The sequence below is a fragment of the Panthera tigris genome, chromosome B3, assembly GCF_018350195.1.
Source record: "Panthera tigris isolate Pti1 chromosome B3, P.tigris_Pti1_mat1.1, whole genome shotgun sequence".
Taxonomy (NCBI): Eukaryota; Metazoa; Chordata; class Mammalia; order Carnivora; family Felidae; genus Panthera; species Panthera tigris.
In genome coordinates, this window is record NC_056665.1 from 73869504 (window position 1) to 73891031 (window position 21528).

Sequence of the window (21528 nt, forward strand, 5' to 3'; positions counted from 1 at the left end):
GATAGAATTGAAACGTTCCCCATAAAGGCCATTATAATTCCATGTTATTTTTAGTAAAAATTTCCATCTTGCTAGACATCCACAGATTCTAAAATGCTGGTCCTTAGACACAAAATAAGCAGGTGTGCCAGATAGGAGCTGGCCATGGAGGGGCGTTGGGATTTGTGGGGTGTTTATAGTGTGCCTCATTACATGGAAACTTTCTTGAGATTGGCAGATGACCTAGTGTCAATCTAACCCGTTTAATCAGCTTATCCTAACATGGGAGTCTGAGTTAGGTGACAAGTGTTCTAATAGCTCTTAAATGCCCAACCTGAGCCCACCAAATTTTGCAGCTTTTGGCCTCTGAGAGCCCCACTAGCGGTGGCTTTTATTTACACAAAACAAGAGAAGCAAACATGTGCAAACAAATCTTAACTCACCTCAGTCACCAAAACATGTCATTCAGACTGTCCAAGAGAAGACCATGCAATTGTGAACGTAGACTAACCCAGCTGACTCCATTATGTAGACTACAGACAGGAAATGGGGAAAGGGCTAATGCAGCAAACCCCAGTAAAGGGTAACTCTGGGCTGGAACTAGGACAGGGTCCCAACGTGGAATTATGGACTGAACCAAGGGTTAAGGAATGACACTCTGTTAGAGGCTCCTGTCAGTCTACATTGACCCGTTAATCCTGGGCTGGAAAGCCAATGAGATCGGTAGCCCAAACACAACAAGAGGATTTGAAACCCAGAGGACTTACCAACGGCCTCATTGGGAGAAAGACTGAACTCAAAATGTTTCCTGGGGCACCACCCCTGTGTTTCTCATTGTCCTCAAATGCTGTCACAAGTTTGCATTAGATCTCAATGCTGCTGCCAATCTGTTAAAATACAAAATTCAGGGGTGCCTGGGTGGCTCAGTCGGTTGAGTGTTCGACTTAGGCTCAGGTCATGATCTGATGACTTGTGAGTTCTAGCCCCTCATCAGGCTCTGTGCTGGCAGCTCAGAGCCTAGAGCCTGCTTTCGGATTCTGTCTCTCTCTCTCTCTGCACCCCCCTACCCGCTCTCTCTTGCTCAAAAATAACATTAAAAATAAATAAAATAAAATAAAATAAAATATAAAATTCAGCTGAGTGAACTTGAAGACCTTATTAGCTTTATTAAATGATTCACAAATGGACAGCATCCCATCTAGCACGTAGAGGGGGCTCTGAGGACAAGTACAAAATGGAAGGTTTTTATAGGAAGCAGGGTGGGGCAAGAATGTTGCTAGCAAAATAAAAGAATTGTTTCAGGCCTGATAGCCTCCCCATAGGGGGACCAGCAGGGGGTCTTATCATGCAGATTACCTCAATTTGGTAGGGGGCAGAGAAGGAGAGAGCCCAGGAGGCAGATTCACTGATACTGATCAGAAAACCCCTGACTGATCTGTTAAGATTACATTTCTGGAAGAGGTTAAAACTCCAGTTAGGTCAGGTATTAAGCCCTGGTTTGGGGACTCGGCCCAAGTGATGCCATTTGGGACCTGAAGTTTTCTTTCTAACAGTTCCCTGAACTTCAGTGAAAAGTTATCAACCCCTGAGCAGAACCTCATGGCACTTTGAGTGTCCCTCACTTGTGGTACTTATATTTTGCTACTTTGCTTCTTTGTTATTTGCATATGCATTTCCCAGGAGATTGTAAACATCTTTAGGGGAGATGGCAAATTTCAATGAATTTCTGGTTTGAAGCTAGTAATTCTCCAGTTCCTATACTCTGGAAACGAGGGTTTGGAGTCCAGACCACTCTGGCTCAAAAGCAGGCTTGTTTTGCAGCATTCATTTGTGTATCCTAGGGAGATTAATTGGTGCTTTTTCTCTGCCAGGCTCTGTTAAAGCTGCTATAGACATGGCAGAGGACAATACAAATAAGGGCCCCACTCTCTTGACGGTCATAAAGCAGGAGGGTTAAAAGCACACACTTCACAGCCAGATTACTTGGGCTTGTATCCTAGCTTCACTGCTTACAAGCTGTGTAACCCCTGGGCAAGTTACTTTGCCTCTCTGTACCTGAGATTCATCCTCTGAAACATGAAAATGTTCATAGTGCAGCTATTCAGGATTACGGTGAGGATTAAGTGAATGTACATGTGTAAAGAGCTTACAACAGTGCCTGGTGCAAAAATAATTGCTACATAAGCATTACTTATTATTATGAGTTCTGCAGAGCTTGTGTCCTAGTAGGGGAGGTAATAAAGAAGAAGAAATATTAGGCAGTGATAAGTGCTATGAAGAAAATAAAAGATTTGCAAGGACGTGGAGAAAAGGAATCCTCATGTGCTGTTGGTGGGAAAGAAAATTGGTGCAGCCACTGTGGAAAACCGTGTGAGGTTTCTTAAAAAATTAAAAATAGAAATACCATATGATCTAGTAATTCCACTACTGGGTATTTCCCCAAAGAAAACGAAAACACTAATTCAAAAAGATATATACACCCTTTTTTTATGGCAGCATTATTTGCAGTAGCCAAGATATGGAAGGAGCCCAAGTGTCCACCAACAGATGAATGGATAAAGAAGATGTGGTATATATACACAATAGGATATTACTCAGCCATAAAAAGAATGAAATCTTGCCATTTGCAATGATGTGGCTGGAGCTAGAGAGTATTAATACGAAGTGAAACAAGTCAGTCAGAGAAAGACAAATACCATATGATTTCATTTATGTGGAATTGAAGAAACCAAACAAACGAACAACCAAAGGAAAAAAAGAGACAAACAAAAAAACAGACTTAAATACAGAGGACAAACCGGTGAGTGCCAGAGGGAAGGTGGGTGGAGGGTGGAATGGGTGAAGGGGATTAAGAGAACACTCAATTATCACCAGGAACATTGAGTAATGTATAGAATTATTGAGTATTACATTGTACACCTGAAACTAATATAACACTGGATGTTAATTATACCTAAAAAAAGAAAAAAGAAAAGAAAAGAAAAGAAAAGAAAAGAAAAGAAAGAAAAGAAAAGAAAAGAAAAGAAAAGAAAAGAAAAGAAAAGAAAAGGAAAAGAAAAGTGGAGAGCCTGGGTGTCTCAGTCAGTTAAGTATCTGACTTCAGGTCATGATCTCATGGTTCGTGAGTTTGAACCCAACATCAGGCTCTGTTATGACAGCTCAGAGCCTGGAGCCTGCTTCAGATTCTCTGCCCCTTCCCCTGCTCACACTCTGTCTCTCTCTCTCTCTCTCTCTCTCTCTTAAAAATAAATAAACATTTAGAAAAACTAAAAAAAGGAAGAAAGAAAGAAAAGAGAATGGTAGGAGAAGTGCTTCTGAGGGTCTACCTTGTGCCGGATGATCAGGGAAAGTCTCTACAAGGAGGTGACATTTAGGGACCATGAAGTGTAGGTGGTGAGAGTTTTCAGGAAACAGCAAATGCAGAAGCTATGAAGGCAGGCCTGAGCTGTCAGGTCTGGGGTAGAAAAAAAGCCTGTGGGCCAGAGCATGCGGGCCAAGGGGAGAGCAGAAGAGATGGTCTCAGAGATACCTGGGAACCAGATTCTTCAGGGCTTTGCAAGATGGGAAAAAATTTAAGTTTTGGTTCTAAGTGCAGTGGGAAGACATTGGAGAGTTTTAAACAGAAGAGAGTTCTTTTTAAAAAGATAATTTTAGCTGCTCCTGCAATGGTAGTATGGATGATAGAGAACAGAGAGGATTTGACACATGTTTTGGGGGCGAAATCAACAGGAGTTGTTGATGTATTGAATGTGGGACTTAAGGTGAAGAGAAAACTCAAAGGCAATTCTCAAAGTTTTGATTGGAACACCTTCCTGGGATAGGAAGGTGTGGAAAGACAGATTTTAGGGTGGATGGGAATTAAGAGTTCTACTTTGGCTGCATTCAGTTGGGCAAATCACTTAAGCTGTCTGTTATTTAGAGTATGAAAAGAATACTAATGTCCCCATAGAGAAGGGTATTGTGGTTAAAACAACAGATACCTGGGATGAAATCCTGACCCTGCCATTTATTAGCTCTGTGGTCTTGTGTAAGTTATTTTATCATTTGTAAAATAGGGATAATCATAGATAGCACTTACTTCAAATAATAGTTGTATAAGGATGAAAAGAATTAATGTTTACAAAGTGCTTAGAATAGTTTCTGACACATAGTAAAAGCAATACCAGTGTTATGGAAATAAAAAAAAACAAATAGGGCAGAATCGAGCCTTGTATTAGATAACTGGCTTGCCTCCTCAAGATAATCATTAACTATGTGGAAGGAAGGAAGGAAGGAAGGAAGGAAGGAAGGAAGGAAGGAAGGAAGGAAGGAGAGAAGGAAGGAATGAAGGGAAGGAGAGGGGCAGATGGACCTGTTCCTCTGAAGCATGGTATATAAATTCGACCAGTTCGACATAATCTCTTGTAGAAATAGAAAAGGAGGGGAAAGTTCTCCAACTTATTTTATGAAGCTAGTATGATCTTGATACTAAAATCAGAAAAAGACAATATTAAAAAAAGGAAAAAGAAAACTACAGCCCAATATCCCTGAATATACGCACAAAAACCCTTAACCAAATATTACCAAATAGAATTCAGCAATATATTAAAATTATTATACATCATAACCAACCAGGGATGCAAGGGTTCTTTCAATATTCAAAATAAAACCCATGTAATTTACTGTATTAACAGGCTAAGGAAGATTCTTCTATGTTTTCTTCTAAAAGTTTTATAGTTTTATGTTTTACCTTTAAATCTGTGCTCCATTTTCAGTGAACTTTTGTGTATATATGAGATTTTGGAGGAGGCTGACTTACTAGATGTACCTGGAGCTGGGAACCCAGGAGGGGTGGGGAGCACCAAGGGTGAGCAGAGTCCCAGGACATTCCATATATTACATTGTAAATTAAACACTTCACTGATTCCTAGAGAATAATTTATGACTCAGCAACAATTTGTTGAGTCAATACCTAGAATTAACAGGGAGATTATACCCTCAGGAAAAAGGAGGGTGGAGATAAAATCTCCTAAATGTCAGTTGGTATTGAGGACATGTCCTCAGTCATTTCCCTAGTGACCTGTAATCTCCAGGAGCCTGGCCTGTATTCAACTGGGAAAGGTCTTGGGGTAAATAGGCTTTGATAGACCTTCAGTTAGGGTAGAGTCTCCTAGAGGAGGAGGTTGGACCTTCTTGCCTGTGGGGGTTGGTAGGAACGGGTAGATGTGTGGGGAGCCTGTTCTCTGAGTAATTTCCCTTGTACAGGACCTGGGTGGTCAGGATCTGTGGAGAGTTCTTGTCAAGGGGCCTTACTCCTCTGCCCCTCAGCTGGCAGAGTGGACCTCTCAGATCTGAGAGACAGGGTGGGAAGGCTGGCGGGGGCATGGCTTCAGGAAGTTTCAGGCGGGTACAGGCTGGCAAATAGGATAAAACCTGAATGAAAATGGAGACCCCCCCAAATAGGCCTCAGGAAGTTTGGGGTAATGGCACCAGATTCCCTTCTCAGATCTTTTGTAAGGCAAGAGATTGCATCTTCCTGTCATTGCTACTCCCCTGCAGGGAGTTGGGGACTGGGCCTTCTCTGTGCTCCAGCATTAGGTGTCCCGAAGTATTGAGGCAGGCCACACAATGAAGGGGAAAGCAGGGGAAAGGGAACTGGCACCTGATCAATGCCTGGGATGCCTGCAAGCATGCTGCTTGGCACTTCACAGATATTACCTGACGAACTCACTGCAGTAGTCCTAGATGACATCTTCACCTCCATTTGCAAGAAATCGATGTGCTAAGAGTGTGAATATGTTCATTTTATCAGCAGTGTGTTCTGTTTGCCTGTGCCAACATCACTGTGTCTGATTCTGCAAGCCTTGTCGGAGTGGGTCCAGCATAGCCTTTCTGACCACGCTTTCTATTGATGGTGACAATCCCAGGGAGTTCTTGATTTATCCACATCCAGCATCCGAAGGGCACTGTTACCCTGGCCTTTCACTCTTACCCACGAATCAGAAAGACCTATGATAACCACTAATTACTTTGATTTAGAATGCTTTTCTTGATTAAAAAGATTTTCTTGTATTGTATACAAAGAGATATGTACAAAGATGCTTATTACAGCATTGCTTGTAGGAAAATAAGGGAATAAACAAAATGCCCATCAATAGGGGAATAGTTATATAAACTAGGGTAAGCAGCATTCTCAAACTTTTCTGTCTCAGGGTCCCTACATGTTCTTTTCTTTTTCTTTTTTTAAGTTTTATTTATTTATTTATTTATGTATTTATTTATTTATTTGTTTGTTTGAGAAAGGGTGAGAGCAGGGAAGGGGGGCAGAGGGAGAGGGAGACAGAGAGAGAGAGAGAATCCTTAAGCAAGCTCCAAGATCAGCATTGAGCCCAACATGAGGTTTGATCCCACAATCCGGAGGTCACGACCTGAGCTGAAATCAAGTGAGAAGCTCAACCGACTGAGTCAGCCAGGCACCCCAGACCCCCTATGGTCTTAAAAATTATTGAGGACTCTGAAGAGCTTTTGTTTATGTGAGTTATATCTGTCAATATTTACTATAATAGAAATTAAAACTAAGAAATTTAAAAATATGTATTATTTATTAAAAACAATAAACCCAAGGGGCGCCTGGGTGGCTCAGTTGGTTAAGCGTCTGACTTTGGCTCAGGTCATGATCTCTCAGTTTGTGAGTTCAAGCCCCGCATCAGGCTCTGTGCTGACAGCTTGCTCAGAGCCTGGAGGCTGCTCCGGATTCTGTCTCCCTTTCTCTTTGCCCCTCCCCTCCTCACACTCTGTCTCTGTCTCTCTCAAAAATAAATACACATTAAAATAATAATAATAATAAACCCATTGTATGGTCACATAAATAACATTTTCCAGCTTTACTGAGGTATAATTGACAAATAAAATTGTAAGATATTTAAGGTGTGCAGCATGGTGATTTGATACATGTATACACTATGAGAGTTATGTATACATTATGAGAGGGCTTGTCCCATCGAGTTAATTAACACACCTATCACTTCACATAGTTTTCTTTTTTTGTGTGTGAGATTAGTTAGCATATAGTGCAATAATGATTTCAGGAGTAGATTCCAGTGATTCATTCCCTATGTATAACACCCAGTGCCCATCCCAGCAAGTGCCCTCCTTAATGCCCCTTGCCCATTTAGCCCATCCCCCCTACCCACAACCCCTCCAGCAACCCTCAGTTTGTTCTCTGTATTTAAGAGTCTCTTGGTGGGGCGCCTGGGTGGCTTGGTCGGTTGAGCGTCCGACTTCGGCTCAGGTCATGATCTCACGGCCTGTGAGTTCAAGCCCCGCGTCGGGCTCTGTGCTGACCGCTCAGAGCCTGCAGCCTGTTTCAGATTCCGTGTCTCCCTCTCTCTCTCTGCCCCTCCCCTGTTCATGCTCTGTCTCCCTCTGTCTCAAAAATAAATAAAAACGTTGAAAAAAAAAATTAAAAAAAAAAGAGTCTCTTGGAGTGCCTGGGTGGCTCAGTCGGCTAAGCATCTGGCTTCGGCTCAGGTCATGATCTCACAGCTCGTGAGTTTAAGCCCCGTGTTGGGCTCTGTGCTGACAGCTCAGAGCCTGGAGCCTGCTTCATGTTCTATGTCTCCCTCTCTCTCTACCCCTCCCCTGCTCATGCTGTCTCTCAAAAATAAATAAACATTTAAAAAAAATGGTCCCCTGATCTGGCCAGTAGGGCCTGTTTCATGGCTTTGGGGCTGAGGCCTGCAGTCTCTTCTCTGTGCTTGTAGAAATATCTTCGTGGCTTTGTACCCAGTGCTGCCTCCCCAGCCGGCTAAGCCTGTAGGCCCCACAGGTTGGAGTCTGTCTGCTTCTATTGTGTGAGTGTCTGGGGACAGGTGGACTGATAGGACTGGCTTCCTGGTGAATGGCGTGAGGGGAATTCAAGTCCTGCATTTTCCCCCAAGCCACCCCTGAGGAGCTTCCTCGCCAGCTGTGGGGGAGGACTTTCCTCATCACCACCTTTCATAATTCTAGGAAGGTAGATTCCCAGAATCCTTGAGTTTTTCAGTTGGAGTAACAGTGCCTGAAACTCAGCCTGTTGTTTCCTCACATCTTCACACTCAGTCAGCTGCAGGCTCCACAGCAGAAGGGCTCCTGACCTGCACTCAGGAACGACGACGAGAGCATCGCCAGGTAAGACCAGAGCAGGGACAATGTGGCCCAATGTAAGGCTGGCTGGGCTGGGGTCCCTGTCACCACTACTGCCCACCTTCACTCTTTTTTTATTTTTTGTGCTGATGCTTCCTTCTCCCTGGCTCTGTCTGCAGCTGTCTTTATTTCTTCTTTGATTCTCATAATAAAGCTCTTGGGGGCTATCAGAGCCCTTAGGGCCACCCAACTCAGCACCTCATCTTACCCAGGTGCAGATGGAGCCAGAGTGGGGAACAGACTTGCCCAAATCATGCACCTTCTGTTGAAATCTCCCTCATCTCTCTCTTTCCTGATTGTCAATGTTTCTAACTACTAGCTCTCCCCTAATCTTTTCTTTGCTTTTCCCTTTCCTTTTCTCTTTGGTGAGGGCCATCCATCTCCAAGATGGGACTAAGTTGAGGGTGTGTCCACTTGGCTTTCCCACCTCCACTTCTGGGCAACTGAACTGATCAGCATGGTAATGGGCATCAGAGTGGGCAGTGCCAGGCTCAGATACCACTCTAAGCTCCCGGGACCTGTGGTTGACTCTGGCCTAGCTGGCCCAGCTGACTGCTCCAGAGGAAAGCAGAAGTGAGGATGAGGGCAGAGTGAGTGGGAGCCCGGACCCTTGGAAGCTGCTCAGTCTCAGGGAAAGAAGGACCTGGAATGGGAAGGGGAACCAAGACAGACAGATGGGGCCTGATCAGTTTCTCCATGCTCTACCTGCAATAGGCCACAGCTGCTTTTCCCTACCAGTAAGGAAGCTTTCCTGCAAACCATCTCGTGGCAAGTTTAGAAAGGAGCAGGGTTTGGTAAGGACTGTTGTAGAACAGAGGGGACAGCCACGGACTTGCTGGTATGGGAACAGCATCTCAGACGTGCCATAACTCTGGTCTTCCAGCAGGGGGCGGCCCGTCCTGACAAAATTCGAGTCCCTCTTTTTCCTGCTGCCCTCCCAGCCAAGGAGACCAATTCCCTTGACACTTGGTGGGGTTAATCTGTGCTCACAGCTGGGGGTAGAGAAGTCCCCCAGGGGTCATAACAGTGTTTAGAATCTGGTGTCCTGTTTAGGAAAGGTAGAATAATCAGAAGCTGAAACCCCTCATCCTCTGGAATGGAAAGGCTGTAGGTATGACCTTGCAGAAAAGAGACAGCATGTGAGAGAGAAGAGAATGACAGCAGCCAGGACAAAAAGGAGAGGAGGTCAAGGACCTGCAAAGGGTGTCTTTGGAAATACGGTATCCGAAGAGACATAAATTTGAAACCAAGGCTGTCTCTCTTAAAGCAGAGCATTTGGTTACCTTCATTATGGCTCTGATACAGACTGATATTTAATCTGAAATTTCTCCCTAATTCCTGAGCAGCACCCATTCATTTGTTATTATAGATAAGGACCCCTAACTGGAGGGAACTGGGTTATGTAAAGGTTGGTTGCTAAGGAACAAGGGAGATGCAGTAGGTATGGCAGGGGTTGCTTAGTAACAAGGAGTCCCTTGGTGTTAGAGTGGCCAAGGCAGGTCTGGAACAGATGAGGGTCTGCGGACGGTCAGCCCACACCAGAATCTCCTGAAAGTGCGTGTCTGATGGCCCCTGCAGTCCAAGCTGCCAGAGACTGCATCTCTTCAGCTTCCTGGCACTATCTTACATGAAAAGTACATCCCGAGTCGCTGTGTATCCTCAGTGACCCTTTTCTCCAACCATTCCTTCCCTCCCGCCTCCGCAGGAAACAGATCACACTCCTAGATTTGGGACCCCACAGGGCTCCTGGGCAGGCAAATGGGAATCTCACACTGGGGGGAGGCAGGAGCCTCTGGGCTCACATTGATGTGGAGCTGGGAAATTTGGGGTCCTGGCGAAAGAGGATCCCCTACACAAGCATCTCTCCTGTATTTCCAGTTCATACACAGTGTCTGCATATGTGAGTCTCCCACGCCAGGTCCTCACCCTGCCTTCACACTTGTGTAGACCTACCCCTACCCACACTTGCGAAAGGCCTACCCCTTTCCTTCCTGAGGGTGTCCTGAGGGTCTGCACCCTGCAGCCTGGTGTGGGGCTGCCTTGTCTGGCTCAGGCTCCTCACAGCCTCTATGCAATTAGCTTCACTTCAGCACAGCGTGGTGAGGACGTTACGCAGACGCTCAGAACCTTGGTCTACTTTCTCTGGCATGTTGCAAGTGCTCAGTGCTTGGTCGTGGAATGAATGGGAAGATAACCCTGTCTGCTGAATGGTGGGTCTCATACTCTAATTTGCCTGTTTTATAAATAGAGAATTTTCACAGAGAGTTTGCCTGACCTGAGGCTCACGTGTTTGAAATTCACCCTGACTAGCTCGACTCTCTCTGGCTCTCTGCTGCTGGCCTTGTCTGTCTGAAGGAGCTGGAGGTAGATTGCCATCACGCTCACTAATGGCATCAGTGATAGTTGAAGTTGATTCTCTCCTCCAGGGCCAAGTTCAGCAGGAAGCAGAGACAGAAACTGGCCTCCATGCTCCCAACAGTGGCCTACATCCACAGAGGCTTGTTCCATTCCTGTGCTGGACTCTCTGTGCGCATGACCAGCAGTGGGATAGGCCAAAAGGGCATCCTGGCCAATCGGGTGGCTGTGGTCACGGGGTCCACTGATGGGTAAGTGCCCTGATTGCCCTATGGGTCTTGACCCTTCACAAGGATTTTCGCTTCCACAGAGAGACCTCAGGGTTGTAGATTAGGACACAGCCTTATTGGTTTCCGTGGGTCGAGTGACCATGGTGGCAGGAGGCTGAGGCTGTCTTGTTCCCTCCATTTCTGCCACAGGATCGGCTTTGCTATCGCCAGGCGCCTGGCCCGGGACGGGGCCCTCGTGGTGGTCAGCAGCCGGAAGCAGCAGAACGTAGACCGGGCAGTGGCGGCGCTGCAGGGGGAGGGGCTGAGTGTGGTGGGCACCGTGTGCCACGTGGGGAAGGCCGAGGACCGGGAGCGACTGGTGGCCACGGTGAGGGGCCACAGGGGTGGAAGGACACAGGAAGGAGAGTGCACAGAGCCTTTCCCACTCTGCTCAGCCCTGGGTGGGGCAGGGACCCGGATCGGGGTTGGGAGGCCCTACAACAGTCTTGAAACCAGGATTGTTCATGGTCTAAGCGGGTAGACCTCATTGTTCACGCTGGCTTTCTGGAAAGTGGCTTGTTCGTGAAAGGACCCTCACCCCCACCCCCACCTGGAGAACTGTGGTTGAGGAGGAATCTAAAGGGATTCCCCATCCCGGGCATATAGACGGATTCCTGGAGAAGACAGACCTTCCTCTCCTGAGGCCCTCAGCTCTGCAGAGCCGTCCTTGGGCCTACCTAGGGCATTGCCTTCACCAGTATTTGGTTCTCACACTGGCTTTGTGACCATTCCTGGTTGAGACAGTATCTAATTAGCAAGTGTTGTCTCAATGCCCTGTGCACCTGGCAGCAGTGCGGGGTGGGTGTGGCCTCCTTGGGCCATCTCCACACTTATGCCCTTCGTGTCACTCTTTCCCCCAGGTCGTGGAGCACTGTGGGGGTCTCGACTTCCTGGTGTGCAGTGCAGGTGTCAACCCGCTGGTGGGAAGCACCCTGGGGGCCAGTGAGCAAGTGTGGGACAAGGTGAGAGGCCGCTGGGAGGAGCTGGCAGAGGGTCTGAAGTGCTCCCCGGTTGAGCCTCCCCTCCCAAAGTTACTGTAAAAACAGGCACTGACCGCTTGTCCCCTGGAGTGTGCTGCGGTGCTCCTTTCCAATTTGTGTGTTTTTAAAGTGGCTTCCTACATTCTTTCTGCCATCTTTTCTCTTCCCATCCTTTTTGCATTTATTCATTTAGCAAATATTTACTGAGGGTTTGCTATGTGCCAGGCACGGTTCCAGGCTCTAGCTTTACAGCTGTGGGAGTAGGTCTCTGCTCTTTGTCAACAGCAGATATATTTTCCTTTTTTTTTTTTTTTTTTTTGGTGATTTTGCTCCTTTTTGGTGACCTGTACCTGCCGCTGAGATTCTTTCTTCACCCTTCCTAGATGAGGCTTCCTTACTGTCCCTCAGATGAACCTGCTACACCTGTCAGGCCTGGGCCTGGCCACTGGCTTCCTATGAGCTCAGACATTCCACCCACTGCGTCCACCTAATGATCCTGCCACCTGAGCCACAGGGTCCAGAAGAGGCCTTGCAAAATGTCTTGAGGTCCATTTTGGGCTTTGTTATCCTATGACTTCTGTTCCATTCACTCCTGTCTTTGGTTCCTGAGTCTGTCAGACAAGACGGACTGCAATGAAATCACCTTGTTAGCACCCCCCTCCCTACCAAGCACTGGCCAGAGCATTCCCTTCTGCCTTCCCCAGCAATCCGCGCTCTGTAGACATCGTTCTCGAGCCACCTCTCCTGTGCATCTGCCCTTGGCGGCTTGCCCTTTCCTCCATCCTCAGAGATGGCCTGAAATCTGAGCTCCCTGCAGCCGCTGCTAGCAGCCTCCCCAGGCTCCTCAGATTCCTGATGCTGCCCAACGACCATTAGTGATTAGGTGGCTGGGACTGCATGGCTGACCATCTCCTAACCCTCCTGAGTCATACCCTCTTTTAGTGTCTTAGTTCATGGGATCATGACTCTCTTTTTCTCAGAACCCATTTCAAATCTTCTCTCCTGAAGCCGAGCGCACTTGCCCACGGCCCAGCCTTACTTTCTCTGCTGCTACCCTGTTTTCCAAGGTCTGCCCCACTGGGCAGGAGTCATCTCCAGTCACATCCACCACCACCTCAGAGGTGAAATGGTTACAAAACGAGTGTGACATTGACCTGCTGCTCTATCTGCATGCGGTTTTCAGCAGGTGTCCTGGGAGTTCCTTCTTGTTCACCTTATCCCTGGGCCGGTTTGAGCACCTCCCCAGGCAGACTCCCGTTTTCTCCAGCTGGTTGGGAAATCTCCCATCTCCCATTCTACCGCCTCTCCTCCACCCTTCTCCTGCCTGAGGACTCTCCAGCACCCATCCTCCTCAGGCCCACAGTCTCTACTCAGGACTTCGTGGCACCCAGAGATACTCTACCCAATTTTCTAATAGGGCAGTCCTCTTCAGCCCGGGAGGAGCTGTAACTTTTCCTTGGCTCATGTTTGGTTGCCAAGTCTAGGAGTGGCCTTGTCTGAGCCCATCACCCAGCCTGACATACATGGAGCTTAGGGCAGACATCGGTGGGGTGGCGGGGGTCTGTTTCGAACAGAAAATGACCAGGAATACCCTTAGTCTAACCCTCAATTCCTTCTTATTGGGGATCTCATGCTGGTCCGCCCTTTAGACATCTGAGCCACTTCTTACAGTCTTGGGGGTCATCCCCAACACTGGCAAGTTGTCATCACACTGGCCTCACCAGCTCTCCATTGAAGCATTTCCCCTGCCCACATCCAATGGGGTGGTTGGGTGTGGGATGAAAACGTGGGAAGGCATTGCAGATGTGCAGCCTCACTCCCTAGAGACACAGACGCACTGACCTCACTCGAGGTGGTGCCCCACAGGAGGGATCCTGCTCCCATGTTAGTCCCAACTGGTAATCTGGCCTAGCCCCCAGCCCAGTTTCTGCGTCTTTCCCTGTTGGCTCCTCTCATACTTTTCCTCTGTCCCCAGTGCCACCAGACAGAGTTCCCAGACAGAGGGTCAGGGACCCTTAAGTCTGAGCCCAGATCCAGGTTTTAGCTGCAGGCAGGCCCAGCGTGGGCACCCAACTCCCAGAATGGCAATTCTCTGTTGTGTCTCCCTCTTTGTGGTGGCCGTAAGAAAGCTTGGAGCCAAGTTTGCAATAAACTGGCATGCATGTAGGCCCTCACAGCTTGCATTTTTGTGAACGAATAATAGACTAATGTTCAGTCCTTACCACATGCTGTGAACTGTGGGCACCAACCTTACTCTTGCTTTTTCTTATTTTTCTACACTTATTTTTTACTGTTCTCCATTTCTTCACACATAATACCTATTTGATTTGTTTTATGCTGTTGCATTGTGAGTACGCCTTTAATTCTATTGGGACAAGACAAGGACATAAACAAGTAAAAACACAGACAGACAAAGACAACTCTTCTAGAAATCTCCTTTGCTCCCAGCACCTACATTCCCTCCATCTGTTCTACTTTCAGTCTTTTTCCAGTGGCCTCTGCTTACAGCTTCTGTCTGCACAACCAGAACATAGTCCAGTTTCTTTAAAAGGCCTCAACGTTGCCTTCCTTCACCCCAGTCCTGAACAATTCACATTTTCAGGGCTCTGCTCACAGGCCTGTCACTTAGCCTGCCTGCGTGTTAAACCATTAGCAAGTGGGAAGCACCTCTTGTCCTGATCAGAAGGGGAAGTGATCTCAGATCTGCACATATCTGGGTTTACCGGACAAATTCTAGGACCCCATGTGTCTTATGAGAACAGGTCCTGGGCTGAGGGCTGACTATGTGTTTCTGCCCTCCACCATGCCTCTGCTCTGACTTCAGATCCTGGAAGTGAATGTGAAGGCCCCGGCCCTGATGCTGAGCCAGCTGGTGCCCCACATGGAGAAGAGGGGGTAGGTTGCAGGGTGGGGGTGGGGACTGGTGGGGAGCCAGGGCATGAATTGAGTCTAGAGAACATGGGGCCATAGCCGGGAGGGGAGGACAAAAGAGGTGTCCCTGAGGCCTCCACATCCCCCTCCCTCTGTTCTGCCTCACCTTTTGTACAGCTATGGCTTCTTTTTTTTTTTTTTTTTTTTTTTTAGTTTTTTTTTTTATTTATTTATTTATTTATTTTTTAATATATGAAATTTACTGTCAAATTGGTTTCCATACAACACCCAGTGCTCATCCCAAAAGGTGCCCTCCTCAATACCCATCACCCACCCTGCCCTCCCTCCCACCCTGCCCTCCCTCCCACCCCCCATCAACCCTCAGTTTGTTCTCAGTTTTTAACAGTCTCTAATGCTTTGGCTCTCTCCCACTCTAACCTCTTTTTTTTTTTTTTTTTCCTTCCCCTCCCCCATGGGTTTCTGTTATGTTTCTCAGGATCCACATAAGAGTGAAACCATATGGTATCTGTCTTTCTCTGTATGGCTTATTTCACTTAGCATCACACTCTCCAGTTCCATCCATGTTGCTACAAAAGGCCATATTTCATTTTTTCTCATTGCCACGTAGTATTCCATTGTGTATATAAACCACAATTTCTTTATCCATTCATCAGTTGTTGGACATTTAGGCTCTTTCCATAATTTGGCTATTGTTGAGAGTGCCGCTATAAACATTGGGGTACAGGTGCCCCTATGCATCAGTACTCCTGTATCCCTTGGATAAATTCCTAGCAGTGCTATTGCTGGGTCATAGGGTAGGTCTATTTTTAATTTTCTGAGGAACCTCCATACTGTTTTCCAGAGCGGCTGCACCAATTTGCATTCCCACCAACAGTGCAAGAGGGTTCCTGTTTCTCCACATCCTCTCCAGCATCTATAGTCTCCTGATTTCTTCATTTTGGCCACTCTGACTGGCGTGAGGTGGTATCTGAGTGTGGTTTTGATTTGTATTTCCCTGATAAGGAGCGACGTTGAACATCTTTTCATGTGCCTGTTGGCCATCCGGATGTCTTCTTTAGAGAAGTGTCTATTCATGTTTTCTGCCCATTTCTTCACTGGGTTATTTGTTTTTCTGGTGTGGAGTTTGATGAGCTCTTTATAGATTTTGGATACTAGCCCTTTGTCCGATGTGTCATTTGCAAATATCTTTTCCCATTCCGTTGGTTGCCTTTTAGTTTTGTTGGTTGTTTCCTTTGCTGTGCAGAAGCTTTTTATCTTCATAAGGTCCCAGTAATTCACTTTTGCTTTTAATTCCCTTGCCTTTGGGGATGTGCCGAGTAAGAGATTGCTACGGCTGAGGTCAGAGAGGTCTTTTCCTGCTTTCTCCTCTAAGGTTTTGATGGTTTCCTGTCTCACATTCAGGTCCTTTATCCATTTTGAGTTTATTTTTGTGAATGGTGTGAGAAAGTGGTCTAGTTTCAACCTTCTGCATGTTGCTGTCCAGTTCTCCCAGCACCATTTGTTAAAGAGACTGTCTTTTTTCCATTGGATGTTCTTTCCTGCTTTGTCAAAGATGAGTTGGCCATACGTTTGTGGGTCTAGTTCTGGGGCTTCTATTCTATTCCATTGGTCTATGTGTCTGTTTTTATGCCAATACCATGCTGTCTTGATGATGACTACAGCTATGGCTTCTAATTCTAGTGGCTGTTTGATGAGGGTGATGTCCAGTGGCTCAGGCATGCTCTCGTTGGCCTTGACATCACCATGTTTGGGAAAGGGCTGTGCTTTTAGCTCCTTAGCCTTGGGCAGGTCATTTTCACCCTCACCTACTCTGATTCTCTCACAGCTGGACAATGCCTTTTCACCAGCTTACAGTCTGGGACAGGGTCTGCCCCTTTGCTCCCGGCAGGGAGAGGTCCATCCCACGCCCCTCCTCACTCCCTGCTTCTCAGTCTCCAGGGAGCCTGCTGTTCTAGGCAGGACCTGTTCTAGGTCCTGCATATCTGACTGCACTCCACACATAGTCTCAGGGGTCTGAGGTTAGGGACTTGGGCCACCACCTCCCTCAGCACGTAGCTAGTCCTCCAGTATGTCCTCCATGCAGACATACCCTTCAGGAACTGGCCTGGGGACTGTCTTGGATAGAAGGAAAAACTCCTGACTCTCATTTCTTGTCTCTTCCGGCCCCATCTACTTGTCAGAGGCCGCCCATTGATAGGCATTCACTGTCACCAAGGCCACTCTGCCCCCTTTCCCAAGCACCTGGCTGTCTGTTCTTCACTACCCCAGGGATAGGCAGAAGAGTGTAATGGTTCAAAGTAGAGACATTGGGTCAGAGAGAGATAGGGTTGGAGTCCCAGCTCTGCCACCTATTGGCTCTGTTGATAAGCCCTGCTGAGCCTCTGTTTGCTCAGCTGGGAAATGGGGATAATAACAGGAACTGTATGGCTGTTGTGAGGACTGCATTATTCAATGACTATAATCATTAAAATGTTATAATTATAATTTTTTATCTTTTAAAAATAATAGTGGCACCTAAGTCCGTGGTAAGTTATTGGTTTCCTGTCTCCTCTGTGTCTGTCTCCTCTCAGGAGGGGGGCAGTCGTCCTGGTCTCCTCCATTTCAGCATATGTACCACGAGTGGTGAGTTGTTGCTTATGTGCTCCTGGTAGGATTAGGGGAAGGGGTCCCCACAATGCCACAGGGACAACGTTTGGGATAGACCCACACTTTACTCCTGCTGCCCTAGGCTGAGCTGATGCCCATGTGGCTGCTGAGTCCCTCAGATCCAGCTTCTGTTCTCAGACCAGGCTGGGGAGAGTGTGTCTGAGTTCTGTGCTTGGGCCAGGGTGGGATCATCTGTAGGAGAGAAATCCAACTGATGTGTTCCTCTGCTTCCCTATATCCTTTAAAAAAAAATTTTTTTTAAGTTTATTTATTCATTTTGAGAGAGACAGTGTGGGAGGGGGAGAGAGAGAGAATCCCAAGCAGGTTCTGCACTGTCAGCACAGGCCCTGATGTGGGGCTCAAACCCATGAACCATGAGATCATGACCTGAACTAAAGCCAAGAGTCAGACACTTAACCGACTGAGCCGCCCAGGTGCCCCTGCTTCCCAATATCCTAATCACTGTCTTGATTCCCTTCCCAGGAGCTGGGTCCCTACAACATCAGTAAGACGGCCCTGCTGAGCCTCACCAGGACACTGTCATTGGAGCTGGCCCCCAAGGGCATCCGGGTGAACTGCCTGGTTCCAGGAGTAATCAAGACTGACTTCAGCAAAGTGGTGAGGACTGGGGCATGTCCTCCATTTCTCAGCCTGGCTTGGCGAAACCTCCCCAGTGACTAAGTGATGAAGGAGTGACTGGAGCCTCAGATCAGCATCCTTAACAGCTGAGGTCCTTGCTGTCCTCTGAATTCAGCCATGACTCAGTCCCTCTCCCCTGAGAAAGGCAAATCTGCTATGGGATCACCTTGGTCCCTGCTCATCTCCTTGTTTTAGCTAGCACTGACTCTTTCATGTTTTCTCTTTGCCCAGCTACACAAAAATGAGGTTTTCTGGAACAACCTCAAGGAAGATCACAAAGTGCAGAGGCAAGTTGGGTTTGGAACTTCGGTAATCTGGGTACAGTTGGGGAGGAGGGGCTGGTCTATCTCACTAGCTGACCCCTCCCTGGGCACTGGTCATTCCTTTAGCTGAAGTCTGGTTTCTGCAGAGCCCTGGAGGATGCAAGTAGCCCTGCCGGGTCCACCCTGTCCCCTCTTGGAATCCACTCCCACCAGAGCAGCAAAACCAGAGTCTGAGATCATTGACATGTGTTCTGTCCTCCTTCTGTCCAGGATTGGGCAGCCTGAGGACTGTGCAGGACTTGTGTCCTTCCTGTGCTCTCCAGACGCCAGCTACATCACCGGCGAGAACATCGCGGTGGCCGGCTTCTCCTCTCGTCTCTGATGGGGCTAAGGGGGTCTAGGCCTAGGAGCCTGGGGCCCATGAAGGTCTGAAGCTCTGCCAGACAATAAAGCTGGGGGCTTGTTTGTGCCAGGCTCGAGGAAGGACCCCCAGTATTCTCATCTGCGTGACTGTTGTTGATTTAGCTGCTGTGATTCGACCAACATGTGGGTTCTTGGTGTGGGGCTGTGGAGCTGACTGAATTCATGGGGCTGGGACTTTGGAGGAACCGTAAGGGAAAGGAACGGAGACTCCTCTGGCAGCAGGGCAGCAGGCCCCTGATGTATGCTGGCTTCTTCTCTCTGCCTCTTGTGCTTTAAACATTTTTTTCCCCAAATAAACTCAAATTTATCCTTGAGCCTGGAAACTCCTGGTAAGGGCAGAGCCAAGGGGAATGAGGCTGAGGACAGGCCTTTCCTGTCTCCTGACTTCTGCCTGAGCGCGTTCACAGACCCATGGTGGTGGTCAGTGAGTGTTCACAGCAGGCTCTGCTCCATTCTCTGAGCAGGCTGGTGGGAGTAGCGTGAGTGGCGGGAGGGAGTGGGAGAATTCTGGAACTCCCGTCGGGATTCTCCAGGCTAGCGGTTCTTAATGTTTTCTGGGCCATACAGGCCTTTGAGACCCGAAGAAAAAAGTCCCACCAAATCTTGCATACGATTCCAGGTTGAGAACTTCTAATTTAGACAAAAGAGAGAAGTCAGTGTGAAGTTCTTCTTAAGGTTGTCTCCTCTTGGCAAAGGTTCTTTTTATTGTCCTGAGTCATGTTCATGGGCACCCTCCTACTTTGTGTACATGTCCAAGGCTCAGCGGAGTTGGGGAGGAACAGTGGCACTGAGAACGCCTCTCCTCCTCTTTTGCAATCCATAAGGGGTGCCCAAGCGAGGGCCTGAGACAAGGCTTCCACCCTGCCCACCAGCCTTCACCTCACAGAAGCCCCTCACCACCGCCCCCTCTCTGGACCTCTTGGGCATGGGTCTTTGTCTTGAGACTGATTCTATTAAAAGCTTTATTTATCCCTACTTTGTACATTGGACCACACAACCTGGAGAACATAAATATAAAAAAGACCCAACCTCCCTCAAGTTCCTTCACTGTGGTAGGAAAACAAGGGTTTAAAATAAGGCAGAATGTATTCATTCATTCATTCATTCATTCATTCATTCATTCAATGAATTTAGTGACAAAGCACCACTCCCTACCAGGCCCCTGATGTATGCTGGCTTCTTCTCTCTGCCTCTTGTGCTTTAAACATTTTTTTCCCCAAATAAACTCAAATTTATCCTCAAGCCTGGAAACTCCTGGTAAGGGCAGAGCCAAGGGGAATGAGGCTGAGGACAGGCCTTTCCTGTCTCCTGACTTTTGCCTGAGCGTGTTCTAGGAACTCAGGGGGTGACTGTGAACAAAACAAGGATCATTTCCCTACAGAGCTTACACTCTCGTGGGGGAGGGGTACAATAAGCAACAAGCATGTTAAAAAATAAATTATATAGTGTCTTAGTAGGTACAGAAGAAAAAGACTAAGTAGGGTAGGGGTACAATTCTGTAGCCAATTTTTTTTTTCTTTTTTAATCTGTGTAAATTTTTGTGCTTTTTGTTATTTTTTTTAGTTTGTTTATTTTATTTATTTTTTGAGAGAGACAGAGACAGTGTAAGTTTGGGAGGGGGAGAGAGAGGAAGAGAGAGACTCCCAAGCAGGTTCTGAGCTGCCAGTGCAGAGCCCAACTTGGGGCTCAAATTCATGAAACTGTGAGATCATGACGTGAGCTGAAACCAAGAGTCGGATGCCTAACCAATCGAGCCACCCAGGTGCCCTTGTACCTAATTCTTTTTTTTTTTTTAATGTTTATTTTTTTTTTGAGAGAGAGAGACAGACAGACAGACAGAGCATGAGTTGGAGAGGAGCAGAGAGAGAGGGAGACACAATCTGAAGCACGTTCCAGGCTCTGAGCTGTCAGCCCGACACAGGGCTTGAACTCATGAACTGTGAGATTGTGACCTGAGCCTAAGTCAGACACTTAACTGACTGAGCCACCCAAGCACCCCCCACCTTGTACCTAGTTCTAATGTGTGGGCTCTTCTCCCATACCAAGCAGTTCTCTAACACCAGCTGCATGTCTCACAATTCAACTTAATTCTGACACCATCTACCTGGAGATAGGATGAGATCCCATAGGTCAAGGGTTCAGTTCTACAAGACCAGCCTTCACCCCACTAGCCAATCACAAGTCCCTGTTGTCACCTGTGCTCTGACTATAGCTTGGAGATTCCAACAGCCTCCTCCTTGGGTTTGATTAGTTTGCTGGAGTGGCCCACAGGACTCAGAGGAACATTTTTCTTACTAGATTACCAGTTTATTATAAAAGCTTATCGCTCAGAAACAGCTGGATGGGGGAGTTCCATCGGGCAAGGTATGGGGAAAGGTATGGAGCTTCCATGTCTGTTGCCACTCTCCCCAACCTAAAAGCTCTCTGAACCCTGCCCTTTAGGATTTAATGGAGGCTTCATTAGGCACAGTTGGCAATTGATTCAACCTCCAGCCCCTCTCCCCCCCACAGAGGTCAGGGGAGTGGGGCTGAAAGTTTCAACCCTCCAATCATATGGTTGGTTTCCCTGGCAACCAGCCCATCCTTAGGTGTTTTCCAAAAGTTACCTCATTAACATAAACTGAGGTATAGTTGTGAGGAGGTTGTTATGAATATTGAGACACCTTTATTACTCTCATCACTTACGAAATTCCAAGGGTTTTAGGAATTCTGTGGCAGAAACGGGGACAGTGAGGTCTCCCTAGGGTTGGCACTTGTCCAGGCCACAGGTGCAGGGCTAAGGTGCCACCAGAAGTGCCCTGAATGAGGCGTCTGAGGTGGGGAATCAGAATACAACAGTAAGGCGAGAGCATAAAGCTCAGGCTGAAGGCTTTGGTTGGGGAAGGTGGGGGGCTTGGGAATCACGGTGTAGTGGGAAGA

The 21528-nt window shown here is 47.4% G+C and overlaps 1 protein-coding gene across 5 annotated transcripts; it reads left to right on the top strand.

The window, feature by feature from the left end:
* Positions 1 to 9617: 9617 nt before the first annotated feature.
* Positions 9618 to 18687, top strand: DHRS2 (dehydrogenase/reductase 2). Of its 5 annotated transcripts, none has more exons than XM_042987737.1 (10): positions 9618 to 9696; positions 10222 to 10352; positions 10569 to 10748; positions 10917 to 11094; positions 11627 to 11728; positions 14571 to 14641; positions 17209 to 17260; positions 17768 to 17902; positions 18155 to 18210; positions 18457 to 18687. In XM_042987737.1, exons 2-10 carry the CDS (start codon positions 10321 to 10323, stop codon positions 18566 to 18568), a joined length of 918 nt encoding a protein of 305 aa, XP_042843671.1. In that variant the 5' UTR covers positions 9618 to 9696; positions 10222 to 10320; the 3' UTR covers positions 18569 to 18687. The 5 variants fall into 5 exon arrangements, with proteins under 5 accessions (XP_042843671.1, XP_042843674.1, XP_042843675.1 ...); XM_042987738.1 differs by having other exon boundaries at positions 9623 to 9776; XM_042987740.1 differs by lacking the exon at positions 10569 to 10748.
* The last annotated feature ends 2841 nt before the right edge of the window (positions 18688 to 21528 follow it).

Coding starts and splice junctions, on each gene's coding strand:
- DHRS2 (XM_042987737.1), top strand. CDS start 10,321: ATGAATGGGAAGATAACCCTGTCTGCTGAATG. Junction 11,095..11,626: donor GGGAGCGACTGGTGGCCACG/GTGAGGGGCCAC, acceptor TCTTTCCCCCAG/GTCGTGGAGCACTGTGGGGG. Junction 18,211..18,456: donor GAAGATCACAAAGTGCAGAG/GCAAGTTGGGTT, acceptor CCTTCTGTCCAG/GATTGGGCAGCCTGAGGACT.